General features: G+C 39.1%; 1 protein-coding gene across 2 annotated transcripts in view; it reads left to right on the forward strand.

Moving 5' to 3' along the window:
* Nucleotides 1–990: 990 nt before the first annotated feature.
* The window catches only part of STX7 (syntaxin 7), a 55,679-nt gene continuing 37,974 nt past the window's right edge, over nt 991–18,695 (forward strand). For both annotated transcript variants that reach the window (XM_033235436.1, XM_033235437.1), the window contains exons 1-2: nt 991–1,418; nt 10,749–10,899. In XM_033235436.1, coding sequence (XP_033091327.1) covers nt 10,815–10,899 — 85 coding nt within the window. In that variant the 5' untranslated portion in view covers nt 991–1,418; nt 10,749–10,814. The remainder of the gene's footprint in view (nt 1,419–10,748; nt 10,900–18,695) is intronic.

Genomic DNA, 18,695 nt, shown 5'->3' on the forward strand with positions numbered 1-18,695 from the left:
TTCCATTTGAATACCAAAGGATGAAATATTATTCTTAAGTTTTCAAAAGACCTGGAAGGAATCCACTCATAACATATTTTAAATCAAGAAATTGCAATAAGCCCAGGATGAGGGCTCAGACAGCTAAGTTTTGGTCCCAGCATAGTCAGTAACTATCAGGGCAACTTGAAGAGGCCACTTAATCTCAGATTCTTCTGTAGTGCATTGTACCTTCCCCTCCCAGAGCCCAGAGTTCTATCAAAGATAATATGAATGGTATTTGGAAAGTGCACTAAACCTCACACGGATGTAAGATCCTTTCATGAGTTCCTTCAATGATTGAAATGTCTCTTCCTACGTTCACCAGCCACTTCCTAATTCTCAAGTACAATGCACTACTTTCAGTTCTTTATTTACTTGAACTTTCTGTGACAGGTGACATGATGGACCATTCCCTCTTTTTTCCCTTCATTCTCTAGTTTGCCTTTTCCTGGTTTATTTCCTATCTTGTGGGTTACTCCTTTTCTGGGTTATTCTTTCTCTGTCCATCTCTCTTAAACAGATAACATTCCACACTTAGTGTTGGTGAGTTCCAACCAGAATTCTACACTGGGCTTTGCTTTTTTCCACCTAAGTGCATCTGGACTTTTGATATCACATATCCGGGTAATCATTTTAGAAAATAGTGTTTCCTTAATATAGGCAAAGGCCAAGCCAATCTATCTTCTAATTAATTTGGTGAGGGCTTTCTTTCATTTGTAGCAATTGATGCTTTTCATCTAACAATTACATTATATTTGCATATTTATCATTGGAACAGTCTCTGCTTGTTTTAAACCCTGTGAAAACTATGCCCTGCTTTTCAGGAATGCTTCGAATGACTTGTATGTACTAGAAAAACTTGTTTACTAAGTGAGGACCCAGAGATGACTCTTCACTTATTCCTTCATTGTTCCCGCTAGGATTGTGTATTCGCCTTTGCATTTTTCGATAGAGCTGTGAACGCGATCTACTGCAGTTAAAGCTTAGCAAACAAGATAGGCAGGAGCTAAGGGGCGGGGTGAAGACCCGCGTGCAAGAAGGCTGGCTTCACCAGATAAAGAAGACAACCGTCCTCCATTCTGTCTTCTGCTTTTTTGCACGCAGGCTAAGAGGCGTTTACCATCTCTACGTCAGGCTTCAAAGAACATCTCCCTTGCAATTTTGCTGATACCCCCATTCCTTAGCTTGGAACCGGAGGGGCGGTGAGGGCCGCTGTCACTCAGCCCCACGGACCAATAGTAAAGGGTTGAACCCCGCCTTCTTCCTTGAATTGTGCTGCGGGCATGCGCATTGGGCGTCCCCACGCCACCGCCCATCAGCTGAGAATTGCAGCTGAAGGCTCCAGGGTCGGTGGGTGACGGTGGTCGGAGGTGTAGGAGGGAGCCGCGGAGGTCCAGGTAAGAGGACCCTGGGGAGGGAGGTTCCCTGGCCGTGCGACAGGGAGGCGCAGTGCCCCTGCGGCGCTGCGCCTCCTTGTTTGTGCGCGTGGTCAGGTGGCCGCCGCCCTGCGCTCTGCAGCAGGCACTCGGTAGGTAAGGAAGGGCCGGACTGCCCCGGCTCCCCGAACGCCTGCGGCTCCCCACGCCCCCAGGCCGGGTGCAGGGGCGCGGCGCGTTCCGCATTCCTGGAGCGCGCGGCTCTGGTTGGGTGGGCCTGGCCAGCCACGCACCCGCCGCTGTCCCCTGGGCAGCGCTCCCGAGGCGCACGGCGGGGCGGGCGCCAGACCCGGCTAGGGCCCAGCTCAGGAATCCAGACAGGAGCAAATGACCTCTTCCTCTTTTCAACTCACGGATTGAAAAACACACTTTAAACTTTCCGAATATAGAGGAACTGAAAAATGTATGGCTGTAGCAGACAAACCGTATATGTTTGTTTATTCAGTGGCTCGTAGTATTTGTTTTTTTTGACTTGATGACTTTAACATACTTTCTTTGACATTCTTAGTATACACGTTTAGTTAATTTACATAAAAACCTTTAAACATACATAAAATATTTCTAGTATTTCCTCCACCTTGTTTTCTAGTTACTTACTTTCTTTAAATTCAGACAAAGAAAAAAAAGTTGCATTTCTGATGAAATGCTGTGTGTTTTTTCCCACAAATTTCTCACATTTGCTTGGCTCTTATCTATATACGTTAATTTTTGTTTACCTCAGATCGTTGTATTCTGACTATAATTATATATAGTATATAAAACTTGCCCAGAATCTGGAAGAAAAGAAAGTAATTATGAAATGCTGTGTTATTTAATAATGTTGGAAGTGAACGTTTCTTCTGCAGGTTCTCTGAGCACACCTGGGCAGAGGCTGATAATGGTGTTCAACTGTGTTTGTGATGTGGCCAGGCCTTATAGGCCACTTTGAGAAGTTGGCCTCAGACTTGTGACTAGTTAAGAATTATGCTCTTAACTTCACAGTGTCTGCAGGGGTTAATATGATACCATATTAACTCATTAACGTCATCATTTTTCCTCAGATAATTACTTATGTTTCTTTTGATAACAAAATCAATCTGCATTTTGATTATGACCCCAAGCTTTAAGTGCTGATGATTGAAAAGTAAATTATAGAAAATATCCACAGTAAGTCTGAGTACAGTTTGCTGTGATTCCATTTAATTTGCAAGTTTCGTGTGTGAAAGTGTGAAAAAAAATAATCCTTGATATTGTGAACTAAAACCAAGTAGTACAAAAGTTCAGTGATGGAAGAGCTAAGGCCAAAGAATGCAGTTAATGTAGTTTGTGCAGAGGATACTTATGTAGACAGTTCCTTGAGCATTTAGTATGCACCAGGCACTGTAGATTACACAGAATGACAAGGTCATCTATCCCCTATTTATATTCCAGAAGTAGCTCCTATTTGTATTCCAAAGGTGTAGGGATCAATAATAAACGTTTGTATTCCAGAGGTGTAGGGATCAATAATAAACAGTAACTAATTAGACTATTGAGTATTGTGAAGCAGTAAGTTAGATTGACAAAGAGTGGCCTGTGGTGAGTTCTCACTTTCAGATCAGAGTGGTCACAAAGGTTTCTCTAGCATGTGATGAGGCCTTGCTGGGGAGAAGGAGCCAGTCACATGGAGATCATGGGAAGAGCCTTCTAGAAATAGGAAATGGCACCCAGCAAAGGCCCAAGGCAGCAAGGAGCCTGGGACCTTCGGGATCTGAAAGAAGGCACTGGAATTTTATGTTTTAGAAATTAATATTTACCCTCACGCTGGGTGTATGTTCTTAGGAAGTGAGTACATTCATTCATTCTACAAATATTTGTTAAGCACTTATGATGTAGCCAGGCACTGAGAATAGTGCAATCTACAAAACAGACAAAAAAATGCTCACCCCCCACCCCTCAGAACTTATTTGGGGTAGAGGGTAGAGAGAAGTCCAGTCGTTTATGCTGATGTTAATGACTAAGAAAGCGAAATTGACCCCTTCTTTGCCCAGAGTAGATTTATAGAGCATGAGATATATGCTAAATGGAAATCTTAAGGATTCTACAGTATATCTGATTTTAACTGGGAGTAGTGTTTGATACTTTAAGATGACATTTTAACATTCCCTTTGTTCATTCTTTTGTGTTCTTTAGAAGCAGTCTTGAGAAGACGCTCATCTGAGTGTTGCACTTTGATTCTCCCTTCCTGTTTTTCTCTTTATGGTGTTTGTATATCTTCATAGAAAGATGATTATCGCGATGTGGAGATTGGCACTGTGCAATAGCTCTTTCTGTGATAATGGACGTGGTCTGTGAATGAGCTGTCCAAGCTGCTGGCCACTAGGCACACAGAATTTTTGAACGTTTGAAAGGTGTCTGGTATGACCGAGGAACTGAATTTTTCATTTAACTTAATTTTAATTTTTTAAAAACAAGAGCTACAATGTAATTTAAGTGATATACAATACAAAATGGTGTAAATTGTCACATCAAAAAATGAAATGTAGAGTAAAAGTGTAGTTTCTTACTGCAGTTACCTTGTTAGCAGCTTGTAAGATTTTTTTTGCTTTTATTTTAATTGACAGATAATGATTATACATATTTGTGGGGTACATGTGATACCTCAGTAGATGTATACCATGTGTAATGATCAAATCAGGATAGTTAGCATATCCATTACCTCAAACATTTAACATCTCTGTGTTAAGAGGATTCACAATTCATTCTTCTAGCTATTTGAAAATATGCAATAAATTGTAATTAATTATAGTCACCTTTTAGGGGTATAGATCACTAGACTTCATTCCTCCCAGCTAACTGTATTTTGGTGTTAGTTAACCAACCTTTGGCTATCCCCCCTCCTGCCATCCTTCCCTGCTTCTAGTAACCACTATAATTTAAATTTTAACAGCCCATTTAGTTAGTGGCTACTCTGTTAGTGCAGGTCTAGGTAATGAATTATATAATTATTATTCTGAGCAATGAAATAGGAATTCTGAGTGGGTTTTCAAAAGTATTCAACAAGAGTACTTTAGTGCATAGCTGCTCTGGGCTAGGTAATGGAGACTTAATGTGCAAAAGCAGACATCTGAATCAGCACCCATTTAGCCTGTATGCAGAGATCATAAACTTTTAATCAATTTGTAGTTACCTATCCTATCTGTCTATGCATGTATTTGTATATATATTTTTTAAAGACAACCATTTGGTTCCTTTCCTTTGTGTGTCTCATTATCAAAAGAGCCAACTGTTGTTGCCTTTTGGATACCACGTATTAGAAGAATAATAGAGAAAAGGAGTAAGCTATTCCTCTGTGTTACCTTGATCAACTCCTGTAGTTATCCCAAGCGTGTTCCTTCATCTTAGGAGTGGGAATAGCAAAACTTCATATGGGGCTTGCAGAAAAGTGGTAAATTTGGTTTTTCTTTTTTCTTTCTTTTTTTGAGACGAGTCTCACTCTGTCGCCAGGCTGGAGTGCAGTGGTGTGATCTCGGCTTACTGCAACCTCCGCCTCCTGGGTTCAAGCGATTCTCCTGCCTCAGCCTCCTGAGTAGCTGGCGCTACAGGCGCATGCCACCACACCCAGTTAATTTTAGTATTTTTAGTAGAGACAGGATTTCACCATGTTGGCCAGGACGTTTTCGATCTCTTGACCTTGTGATCTGCCTACCTCGGCCTTCCAAGGTTCTGGGATTACAGGCGTGAGCCACCGCCCCCAGCCCAAATTTGATTTTTCTAACTGAGTGAGTTCGTCTGCCCTCAATTTTGTTGTACGAGGAAGCAGTATGGTTTAGTGTTTAAAAAATGTCGGCTCTATGGTTGTTTTCAAATTTTAGCTCCTTTGCTTAAGCAGATTATTTATTCTCATTATGCTTCAATTTCTTCATGTAAAAAAATCACATTAGTAATTATACCCACATCATAGGCTTATAATAATTAACTGAGAAAATAAATTTAAAAGTCATAAGCACAATGCTTAGGAAATATAAGTCCTAGATGAGTATTGGCCATTGTTAACTTTGTTTTATTTTACATATCTTTCTATCTTTCGCAAATTGCTTTTCATTCTTTACTCGTGATTCCTGGCTAGATACAGTGGCTCAAAACTGATCACAGCACTTTGGGAGGCTGAGACGGGAGGGTCGCATGAGCCCAGGAGTTCAAGACCAGCCTGGGCATCAAAGTGAGACCCCCATCTCTATAAAAAAAATCAAAAAATTAGTGGGATGTGGTGGCAGGTGCCTGTGGTCCCAGCTACTCGGGATGCTGAGATGGGAGGATTGCCTGTGCCCGGAAGTCAGGGCTTTAGTGAGTTGTGATCACACAGCTACACTCCAGCCTGGGTGCTCTTGTCTCAAAAAACAATGACAACAACAGCAATGCCAAACAAAGAAAAAGTAAAACAAAACTTATGATTCCAGTCAATCTAAGTAGCACCACTTTGGGTAAATGAAGCCAGTTGCCAATTGTCTCACCAGCAGGAACCTTCTCACGTTTAGTAGCTTGAGGAAAGTGATGAAGAAAATTGATTGTGTTTGTGACTAAGTGATTGATTTTCCAGAGAGGAAAAAAGGTGGCCTTGCAAGAAAACAGTGAGAAGACTTGGACTTCACTGGTGTGAGTTTTAGGGGTAAGGAAAATGCTGTAGAATACTGTCCTTGACTTGATAGAACTGTTTATGGGAGAGAGAGTAGGCCTCAGGTGTGGTTGCATGGTTTTTAGACAGGTGAGTTTCTGATGGTCTTGTGCTGATGTTGGTCCTGCAGCCGCAAGAACAGATCATAACTTTCCTCTGTGTAGGGTGGAAAAGCAATTGTCTCTGGATGTGCATTATCTCATTTTGATCCTGGCAATGGGCCCAAATGCTACGTGTCTTGCCCAAAGTAGAGGTTTCTTGTTGCTACTTCCATTGTGTGCTGCACAGGAAATGGCTGAGTTCTTGTAGCTTCACAGACATGTAGACACGAGAGAAAGCCAAGGGTATGAACTGGATACATGGATGTGTGACTTATTCAGGTATAGATTAAAATGGAACCATGTGTGTGGAGGAGCGTCCCCAGAGAGTATAGGAATAACAAACTGAACAATTTTTCACTCAATGTGTTTGTTTTGGCTTGTAAGCCAGTTTTTCCAGAGATCTACGTGATAGAGGGAAAGGAGAAAGGAAGATGTCATTGAACTAAGAGAAAATTGTCTTCATCCATACCTTGGAATATTGTTTGGCGATAACAAGGAATGAAGTACTGATATATGATACAGCACAGATGGACCTTGGAAGCATACTAAGAGAAAGAAGCTAGTCTGGAAGAACACATTGTGTGATTCCATTCCTATGAAATGTCCAGAATAGGCAAACCTATAAAGATACAAAAGTAGATTAGGAGTTACCTTTGGCCAGTGAGGTTGGGGAGAAGTGGAGAGTGATTGCTAATGATTACAAACTTTCCTTTTAGAGTAATAGAAATGTTCTAAAAGTAATGATTGTACAATGTTGCGAGTATATGAAAAACCACTGGATTGTGTTCTTCAAGTAGGTGTATTGTATTGCCATATCTCAATAAAGCCATTGTATTTATATAAATTTAAGGGGTGCACATGCGGTTTTGTTATGTGGATATATTGCATAGTGGTGAAGTCTGGGCTTTTAGTGTAACCATCGCCTGAATAATGTACATTGTACCCATTAAATAGTTTCTCATCCCTCACCCTCCCATCCTTTTGAGTCTCCAGTGTCTTATTATTCCACACTCTGTCCATGTGTACACATTATTTAGCTTCCGCTTACAAGTGAGAACATGCAGCATTTGACTTTTTTCTGAGTCATTTCATTTAAGATAATGGCCTCCAGTTCCATCTGTGTTGCTGCAAAAGACATAACTTCAGTCTTTTTTAAGGCTGAATAGTATTCCGTTGCATTTATATACACTACATTTTCTTTATCCTTTCAGGAATGTTAATAGACACCTGATGGGCACTTAGGTTGATTCCAAATCTTTGCTATTGTGAATAATGCTACAACAGGCATACAAGTGCAGGTATCTTTTTGGCATAATTTTTTTTTTTTCTTTTGGGTAGATACCCAGTAATGAGGTTACTGAATCAACTATTAGTTCTATTTTTAGTTCTATGATGACTTGCCATGCTGTTTTCTATAGAGGTTGTACTACTTTACACTCTCACCAACAGTGTGTTCCTTTTCTTCTGCATCCTTACCAACATCTGTACTTGTTTGACTTTTTTTTTCTTTTTTCTTTTTTTTCTGCTCAAGATGTGTTTGTGGATGACTTTTTAATAGCCACTCTGACTGTTGTGAGATGGTGTCTCATTGTGGTTTTAATTTGCATTTATCTGATGCTTATTGATGTTAAGCGTTTTTCATATGCTTCTTCGCCATTTGTATGTCTTCTTTTGAAAAATGTCTATTCATGGCTTTGGCCCCTTTTTAATGGGGTTATTTGTGGGTTTTTTTTTTTTTTTGTAGTTGTTTGAGTTTCTTGTAAATTCTGGATATTAATCTCATTGGATGTATAGTTTGCAGATATTTTTCTCCCATTCTGCAGGTTGTCTGTTCATTCTGTTTATTATTTATTTTGCTGTGCAGACGCTTTTTAGTTTAATTAAATCTCATTTGTCTATTTTTTGTTTTGTTGCCTGTGCTTTTGAGGTCTTAGTCATAAATTCTTTGCCTAAACCAATGTCCAGAAGAGTTTTCTCTAGATTTTCTTTTAGTATTTTAATCGTTTTAGGTATCACTTTTAAGCCTTTAATCCATCTTGAGTTGATTTTTTTTTTTATATGATGACACATAAGGGTCCAGTTTCACTCTTCCGCATGTGGTGATCCATTTTTCCCAGCACCATGTATCAAAAAGGGTGTCCTTTCCTCAGTGTATGTTTTTGTCAACTTTGCCAAAAGGATCAGTTGACTGTAGATGTGTGACTTGACCTCTGACTTCTCTATTCCATTCCATTGTTCTGTGTGTCTGTTTTTATATGAATATCGTGCTGTGTTAGTTACTATACCCTTTTAGTATAATTTGAGGTCATGTAATGTGATGCCTCCAGCTTTGTTCTTTTTGCTTAAAATTGTTTTGGCTATTCAAAACCTGTGTTTGTTTTTTAAGTGACTTGGAGATACATTTAAAATTGCATGGTTTCAAGGATGTCCCGGATGGTGTTGGTGTCAATGAATCCCCATGTCTGCTCTTTTTCTGCCTGGGCCCAAGTCCAAGGCTACCTGGAAGGAAGTTTATTCCTGTCTCCCGACTGTAGTGGTCCAGCTGTCTGACTTTAGGTTTGAATTTATCCTTTTATGAAATTGCTTTTGGATCTACCTCTAGGATTTGGTGCGACCCAAAGAGCGCAGAATAGATCAACTGTACCTGCGAGGGAAATTGGAGAATATCTAAAAGCAGCCAGGGCTCTCAGGGTGACCAGACACATTGAAAGTGCACCAGAGTTCCAGGCATGGAACCAGTACTGTTCTAACGGTCTCAACAGTACAGCTGTTGTGCTTCCTGCCAACACTGTGCCTTAGAGCGAAGACACATTTCACTGTGGCTTCTTCTCTCCCAGAAATCTTCTGTGGCCTTAGTTCTATGTGGTAGCAAGCATGGATAGCCTTGGCATCAGAACCCTGGGACTGAATCCCACCTCCACCTGTGGGTGGGTTGGGTTGCCATTACTTAATCATAATAAGCCTGCTGTTTGCTCATCATTAAAACAAGAATAATGCCACTTAATTTAAGGAGGAGGTTGTGAAAATTAGTCTATGTGAAATACTTTTCATGTCGCAAATGTGTGAGAAATGTTAGGCCATTCATTCTTCTCTTTCCCTTTCTGTTGTTTCCCCCTTGTCCCGGCTGCGAATCATCTGATTCAGGGTTGACCAGGAATCTTCCCTTCCTTTAGTAAATACCATACTGCGTGTGGCCTTTCCATGCGCTCTGGGTCTCTCCACCCCAGCCTTTGTGTCCTTGCCTTTGTTGTTCTGCATACGGGTCATAACCAAGCATCCAGATCTTATGTTTCTGTTTCATAAATTCTTTCTAGACGAGGGTGATGGTCGTTTTTTCTTTTTGTAGCCCCTCTCATTTTAGCCTAGCATGTGATCTTTTATGGATTTGTGGGGTTTTTTGTTGGTTTGCATTATTAACTGTATCCTTCCTCCTAAATGACAAACTTGATTTAAGCAGATACTGTGTCAGTGTGTTTTGTTTGTTTTGTTTTGTTTTGTTTTGTTTTGTTTGCATCTCCTAAGCGCTTAGTTTAATGCTGGGCATGTAGCAGGCTCTTAGTAGAGAGCTGGCTTACAAATTGACCACCAACAACTTTGCGGTATTCCAGTGCATATTCATGGAAAAGATGGAGTGGCAGTAGTTGAAATTCTTTGCTGTGCACAGTTCAGTATGCAGGGACATTCCTTTTCAACCTTCTTTCCAAACCCTCATTGGAGTGGTGTGGATTGAAGAGGTAGAGAATGTCATCTCACCTGCCTCCAGTGGCAATATCTCAGTGTCTCTTCCATTCTGAGATGCTGGCTGCTGAAAGGGGAGAGTCATTCGTTCTCCTTCCTCTGTCAGGAAGGTTTGATAAACATTTTATATGACATTTGCTTCTCAGTAGTTGGCTCTGCTATTTCAAATTTAACCTTTTCCATTAAAATTAGAGCCCTATTAACCATACATTCCTGAGCAAGTCCTGTGTGTTTGTTAAATTAGATATTGAGGTTGGTGCAAAAGTAATCGCCATTTTTACCGTTACTTTTAATGGCAAAAACCACGATTAAAAGTAATGGTAAAAACCGTGATTACTTTTGCACCAACCTAATACAGTGAAATTTCTGGGGACAGCCTGGAGTCTGTGTTCCATTTAATCAATGTTTAAATGCCTGTTTGTGCTAAGAGTTGTTTTTAATATTGGAGAAAGATAAATAGCATGTGGGCCCTGCCTTATAATTGTTTGGGGTTTAGTTAAGGAAAAAATATGTAAACAACTAAAATTATATACAGGAAAGGGATTTAGTAATTTTTCTTTAAGAGATCAAAGACGTTTTCAAAGGGAATATGCAATTTAAACCTTATTTTAATTGTTTGATGTGTTTAACATGACTCTGTCCTTTGAAGTCCAGTTTTTTTAATAGACATGAGAGTTTTGCTATTTGATATGTCACTTTGCCAGATTTCAACTCTATTAGATTAATCAAGTTTGTCCTTGTAACCTCACAGTTTGTTAATTTGGAAAATGTAAGCCAGTAACTTAAAAAATATAATTGTGTGCCTTTTATATTATTTAGGTGACTGCTTAGAAAACTGCACAGCCTACCAACATCTGATGAAATTAGCGAATAAGCACATCAGCCATGTCTTACACTCCAGGAGTTGGTGGTGACCCCGCCCAACTGGCCCAGAGGATCTCTTCCAACATCCAGAAGATCACACAATGTTGTGAGTTGAGATTTAAATGGTCTTCACTGTTTGTATCCACTCTTAACTGAACTTGGTGGAGGTTCATAAAAGGACAACTCTGAGAGAGGGAGGAACATTCCTCTAACAACAAGTTTTAAAGGACTCACACTCTTTAGAATGAATGCAAGAGAATTATATTTGAGATAACACTTACTGCATTTTTCCATAGGAAGTCAGGGCCAGGCACATAATACATTATTTCATTAAATAAAATAAAGATTTAAAAGGATAATGGATTCTTATATCTGCTTTAAAGCTATCTGGTTCTAGATGAGATGATGAGACCTGATGACTCAGTCTCATAGGTTTGGAACCAGGTAGCACTACCAAGGGCTTAAGGAACATAAAGCTTATTAAAAGTAAAATCTAACTGGATGTGGGTTAGGTTAATCTTACGACAGACAAGTATGTGGTACCTTATTAAGGAGCAAGAAGAACTAAGGAGGGGATGTTTTAGTCTATTGAGGAAGATATTATAGAAAATCAGATCTGCATTCCACGCAAATTACTCTTTGCTATACTTGTCAGAGATAGAATACCAGTAGACTGATGCAGCGTGACACTTCATTCAGAACTATTCATCGTCAGGATATGTATTAAAAAAAATCATTATAGCAGATTGGAGCAGATAAGTTTTTTTTTTTTTTTTTTACCTTTGTTTTTTGTTTCTAAATTTTGGCTAATCAGGTGCATCTAGTCATCTTCCTCTCAGTGTTTGGCCCTCGGGGCATTACCTGAACTCTCATCCTTCAGAGTATGTTAGTACAGTTTTATTCTTCAGCCTACTTCCTTACAAGGCTATTCTTTTTTACAGAATGTTAACACATGGCAGAAATAATGTTTTCAAATGACCATACTGTGTTTCTTTACCTAATCATTAACTCCCCAACAGCTGTTCCTCTACCTGAATGATTTAAATGAGATGCCAGTGTGTTTTAGGAGCAAAGAGAATAAAACTAGACTCTAAAAAGGTGCTGCTGTGTACAATGGTATAAAATAACCCTTATTCTGATTTGGGAGATTTCTGGGTTTTTTACCTATTCCTGGAAGAACAAGAAAGTGCACAGTGCCAGGCACCGTGTTGTACGCAGCAGGGAATATAGGAATGGTACACTGAGAACTGCTGCAGTTTGTCACAGGCCACCAGCATTGGCTCTGCTTTGCTCCTCTGGCATCAGATCTGTTCTGATGGTGGCCACAGAAGAGCCTCTTTTCTTATCTTTTCTTTTCTTTCTTTCTTTTTTTAATGGCTCCCTTGCTGCTGGTTAGAAATAGCACTGATCTGCCCCAAGTGTATCTGGCTACCTGTGCAAAAATTAAGGAAGTTTATAATTCTAATTACATATGTGGAAAATTAGGACCTTTATGCAAGAAAGGCGGCCAAGAGGCCTTCCTCCAAAGAATAGAATAAGCATCCTGTGTTGGGAAAGCTAAACAGTGTCAGGAATTGAGGATGAGGAATGACTGTCCTGTAGCGAGATTGCTGAAGTAGCAAGCAGTAGGTAGTATGAAAGATACATGGATTGAAGATTGTGTGTGAACATGAACTGGAAGGAGAAAAGCGTCGACTTAAATCAGGCCATGTTCCCTAAGAAGGAGATCAGTTGATTCAGTGGATGAGAAGTGACAAACTGGGCCAGAGTTGAATATTTATGGCACAGTTGGTAGCTAAGTGTGTGAATACATTCGGGGCAGTCTTGGAGCATGTGAAGGACTGGCGATGATACTCCACAGTCTGTGTGAAGAGCTGTTAAGAAGACTGGGACTGTTCATGCAGGTGAAGGTACAGTTACCGCCTCCAGATATTTGAATCACTGTCATGTGTGAAACAGAAGCCATATGTTCTGCATGAACGTAGGAGCCTCCACAAATGTACAGAAGCTACAGGTAGTCAGATTTCAACTTGAGAAGGAGGAAGCGCTTTTGAATAATCCAAGTTGTTAAGGGAGAATTGCCTCCCTCAGGAGGAATGAGATTCCTTATCAGTGACCAGAAAAAGGATGGTCAGATATTTCTCAGACTTGTTAATAAGAATTTTAAACATAGGAATAATGGTTCAGACTAAGAGGGTTTTAATTTTGATATTGTGTTGGGATTCATTCCACAAATAATTTTGAGGGCACATAGTACTTGCTAGATTTTGTTCCAAACTGTAGGAATGTAGCAGTAAACAATCTATAAGGTCCTATTCTCATTGTAGTTTACAGTGTAGTAAGGAGAAATAATGAGCAACTTAATTTTCTGTAAAGAAAGTACAGTGAAAGTGAGGTGAGAGCAAGTGACAGGGGAAGCTGCCTTTACTTTAGATGGTCTTTGAGGATGAAGAGGGACTGGTAGTGAGAAGATTCAGAGAAAGGGCGTTTCAGACCGAAGGAATAACTAGTATTAAAAATTCAAAAGCAGACCTGGGCTTGAAATACTCAGAAAATAAGGAAAAGGGAAAAAGCCTACGTGGCTGAAGCACAGCATCTGGGGTAAGAGTGCCGGGAGATGAAACCAGAGGAATCTGGTAGGTCAGCTGGGGCCTTGCAGGTCGTTCAGGGAGTTTAAATTTCATTTTAAGAGGCAGTGGAAATCACTGGAGGCATTTAAGCAGGGGAGAAACATAATCAGATCTACATTGTGAAAAAATTACTTTGGCTGCTGCTTAGAAAATAGACACTGGGGGAATAGCAGGGAGGTATGCTGGTCATCACAGAGGTCTGGGGAGAGAGATGCTGGCTTGCACCAGGGTGATGGCAGTGGGGATGGAGAGAAGCAATGAGTGTATTTTGGAGGTAGAGCCAGCGGGACTTGCTGATGCATGTGGGTAGGGATGGTAGAGAAAGGAAGGAGTTAAAGAAGACTCCATAGTTTTTGCATTGAGCAACCAACTAGTTGGTGGCAAGTGTGTACTGAGATGGGAGGGACTACAGTTCAGGACAAGTAGGAGAGAGTTTTGTTTTGACTAAGTATATTTTGAGATATCATTTAGATATCTAAGTGCAGATATCAAGCATCTACTTTAGATACAGGAATTTGGAAGTGAGAGTGTCGTCAGAGTATAAACGGTATTTAACACCATGGGTGTAAAGTAATCACGTGAGAGCGAGTAAAGAGAAGAGGCCTGGAACATTAAAAAATGTTGAAATCAGGAAAGTAGCATGAAGAATCTAAGGAGTGACCTGTGAGGTAAGCTAAAAATCAAGATGTGGTAGATTTCTAGAAATTAAACAAAGAATGTTTCAAGAATGAGTGGGGCATTATCTGTCTCTAACGCTGCTGAGAGACTAAGATAAAAGCAGATAATTGGATTTGGTAAACTGGTGACTTTGAAAATAATGTTCTCATAGCCATATTGCAAGTGTAGATGGAGGAAGGGAAGGAGAAGCACCCACTGTTTCCATTTTAAAGAGACTTTCCAGATTTCCTCCTCACCTCTGCTTATGTAATTGATCATGTGGCTACACCTAGCTGCCAGAGAGGCTGAAAACATCTTAAGATGCAGGATTTCAGTGTGCTCACTAAAATTGTGATTATTCTATTTGAGAAAGAAGGGTGAGAGAATCAATATTTAGTAGGCAACTAGCAGACTCTGCCATGAAAGTAGGAAGAGGATCAAAGAAAGGGTTCCGTTTTACACTGCAACAGAGAAATTCTCGTAAGAGTAGAATTGCAAAGGAAATGTTTTGAAAGTGAGAGGGCGTGGGAATGGACCACTAGAAAGTGGTTCACATTTCATCCACTGTATAGAGGCGAGGCTACATGTAGAACAGATGGAAACGTGGTGGGCAAACGTAGATTTCCTGTTTGAGTGGTCTGTTCTTAAATGCAATGGGAAACAAGGTCATCAGATAGAGAATGGGAGGGAAAGAAGGGGGTTTAGCACCTGTGTTGAGTATACATTTAAGATTTGGGGTAACGAATTTAGTGAAACCAGTCATCACTGTACTTTTTCTAATTTTGAGATTCAATGTCTAAATGAAGGGGAGTTTAGATTAGATAAAATATTGTTAAAAATCTAACTACTGTCAAGAATGTGTACTGATAAGGGCTATGCAGAAATCACGTGGAAGTGAAAGGCAGAAGTGTGAAATTTCAGTTCACTTTTTTCCCCATTTGGTAATGCTAATAATACTGGGTGCGACTGAATAAAATGATACTTTGCACTGCATTTAGGTTCTCTTCACACTACATTTGCAACTTTTGAAATTGTGTCAGTACAATTATCTGATATGACAAAAGAAAGCTAAAGAGAAGATGCTGTAAGGTAACCTGTAATGAGAATATGAGCAGCATCTGTTAAACTAAAGCTAAAGTCTTCTTGAGTGTTGTGGTGGGAAAGTTTATTTTCACATTAGTTTTGATGAAATAAATAAACACTTATAAAATATTAAGTTATACGGTTTAGTTTATGCCAAAAAAAAAGAAAATGGCCGTCAAAAATATTTTAAACCATTTTTTGTCAAAGATCATCTGTGGTCTTTTGAGTTTGTTTCACTAGTAAAGCATTTAAACCATATTATAATGATAGAGTTTATATTAAGCATAAAATATTTGAATATTGTAAATGCTTACATGTAAAATAGATTAGAAATGTAATTGTATTAAAATAATAACACTGTTAAATAGTTATAACAAACTATGACTTTATTACAGGTCCTGTAGACAGTTTAAAATGATTAAGAAAATCTTTTTGTCCTATGAGAGAAAGTGTTGACTCCATAACAGCCAGCAAGGCCTTCGTGCCACGCACACTCTGTCTTTTGGCCATGGCATAGACAGTATTCTCTGTTGCTGGCCTAGCATGCCATCCAGTCTTTTTCAACCCGAGGCTCCAGGCGACCATTCCAAGTAGACTGGAGTTGGCAGGCAAACAAAACTGTTTGTTTAGCTCTTCACAGGTCTAGAAGATCATCACGCCTCTTAGAAATGCTTAGATTTAGTTTTCAAACTTTGGATTGAGATGTTCAAAAGTGACATTTTTATTAGCAACATCTATGCCCCTTTACCTTCTATCATTTCTCCATATTTTCTGTCAGACATACTCCTAGCTGTGATGTATAGTGTAAGGATAAGCAAGCCTTTGTGGGTTTACCTGTATGATAGGCTTGGTCGTCATATAGGTATAAGGTACCTGTCATAAAGGTAAACCCAGAGTAGGCATTTTCACAGGGGCCATTCATCCTTCCCCAAACATAAACAATGTAGAAAAATATCTTGAGAACACACAGAGAAACTCAGGTTTTAAAAAGCAGCAGAATCAATATATCAAAATACATCACATGAGTAAACATGGGCTTGTTTTTTCAGACTTTTAAAAAATGGAAGTATAATGTATACATTGAGTACTAGACAAATTGTTTGTGTATAGCTCAATGAATTCTCTATCATACTACCACAAATGTCAAGAAATAGGACATTAGGTAACCCCCTAAAACCCTTCTTGTGCTTACACCCCTCCATGCCCTTCAGAGATAACCAGTGTCCTGACTGTTAGCATCATTGACTAATTTTCCTTTTCTTAGTCTAATAGAATGAATAATCAAGTAGAATTATTTTTTGCTGGGCTTCTTTCATTATGTTTGTGGAATTCATCCATGTAGCTGCAGGTCATTTGTTTTCATTACTGTATAGTATTCCACATTTAAACATACCACACTTTATTTATTCTTTCTACTGTTTGTAGTGTTTCCATTTTTTAATTTTGTTTTTATTTTTTGCTAGGATGAACAATGCTTCCCTGAACATTGTTACATGTTCTTTTGGTGCATGTACGTGCAGGAATTGGGTTACTGGCTGATAGGATATGTGTATGTTCAGCTTTTGTGGATAACAGCTAAGCAGTGTCCTGAAGTGGTTGTACCAGATATGAGTACAGCCAGTGTATCAGAGATTTTGCTGCTCAGAGTCCTTGCCAACATTTGATGTTTACAGCTTTTTATTTATTTTAGTCATCGGTTTCTCATGATTTGCTTTTGCAATTCTCTGATTAGAATCAGAGTTTTTAGAATGTAGCTGAGTTAAAGAAATCAGTGAGATGATAGGAAACATTTCTAATCAGGCAAGCTGTATGTGATTGCATGTACATTTCCTGAAATCATACAAATAGCAGTGTAAGCAGTGTAAGACCTTGAGTAAGCTCTGGAGCCTTCCAGGACATGGTTTTCTCATGTGTATTTTCTGTGGGCTAGATTATGGTCTCTTCAAACTTTAACAGGCAATAATTCTAACCAAAATTTTTTAAGAGTCCCGAAACTCTTCTAACAGGTACAAAATTATTCTGTGTTGTTAAGAGGTCAATTGCCATATCTGAATCCATAATTCATGCTCATAAAAACCCATAATAGAAGAGGCCATCACACTCAAGACTGGCTAGAGTTCCACCAAGGCTTATGTATTATTTTTAAGTGTTAGGAGATGGTAAAGTTGGGGCACAGAGGTTTGAATCCTGTCAGAATTAATTTTGTATTGAAGGAAATTGGTGAATAGAAATGAGAATAGCTGACTGTGAAACATAGTCCTTGACATGAAAATTCCCCAACCCCTAAATAACATAGTAAGCCTTTCCACTTGTGCTAATGTGAATTCTTGCATATGAGTATTTCTTTTTAAAATAATAACCTGAAAGAGGAAGATGTAGTGTGACTAAAGTTGGAAAGTGAATAAAACAGATATATTGGAAACATAAAATCTACTCATCCGAGTGTATGAGTATAGAAGTTTCTGCTAAAATATGCGTCATGTATCACATGGGCTTGTGTATGTGTGTTTTTTCCAGAAAATTTGGAAAGACAGAACCTTCTAGGGGCACATAAAGTATGAACATAAGCTTATAAGTGCTAAGAGAAGGTGACTGAAAAATATTTTTGTTGAATCTTCACTTGTTTCATTTTTAATCATATCTCTCCTACAGATCACAGACTTCAGTTTCAAATCGAAACAGATGCTGTTGGTTTCTCTGTGTCGTAATTAGCTTCCCATGCTGCGAGTGTACGTTTCAAAATTGTTTATTAAGAATTGGTGCATGCCTCCTGTCCCCATAAGGTTCTTATGACTTTAAGATGAAATTAAAAGTCTATATAAAAGTGTGAGCCCTTTGTTACTTTTGAGAATGATCACAGTTCTTTTAATTAGTTAGGGTCTGGTGAAGGGGACACTTGTTTTTGCATTTTAACACATGACTGCACAAAAGGGAAGCTAATATTATCAGCTTTTTTTTTTTTTTTGTGCCAGGGAAAATATTTTTTTAAAAAAGGAGCTCCAGTCCTGAGAAATTAATAAACTTATTGGAACCGTATATTTACTCAGGAATTAAGAATGTTTCCTTTTTTTCGGGGTAGTCTGTTGGTGGGATGGAAAGGCAGTTTATTTGAGGAAAAAGAGTTGAAAAATTGTCCCTTCCCCCTTCCTAAAATGCTGTTTGAGCTATTTATGTCTCAGATCGCACATCTGAAAATATGTGGTGGGTGGTTTTTTTTCCCTGCCTTGGAGGAGAAAAGCTTCAGTAGTTTTTATTTCCATGTGATTTTCTTCATGCCTAACATGCTGACATAAAGCAGAGATAGATGTGAAGGTTAATATCTTATCCAAGGAAATTTTAACAGTATGACAACTTTTCTTCTCTTCAGTGACTTTTCCTATATGACTGAACATGGTGTTTATGGCCAGATGTGAGTGAATTCTTTGTTTTATGAACTAAATCTTTAAGATGTGGCTCCAGGATGCTTCAGGGAGCTTTATCCCTCACTCTCCTATCTGTGAACCATACACATGCTTCTGCCCTGAACGTGAAC

This window comes from Trachypithecus francoisi, unplaced genomic scaffold, assembly GCF_009764315.1.
Source record: "Trachypithecus francoisi isolate TF-2019V2 unplaced genomic scaffold, Tfra_2.0 Lachesis_group15, whole genome shotgun sequence".
NCBI lineage: Eukaryota > Metazoa > Chordata > Mammalia > Primates > Cercopithecidae > Trachypithecus > Trachypithecus francoisi.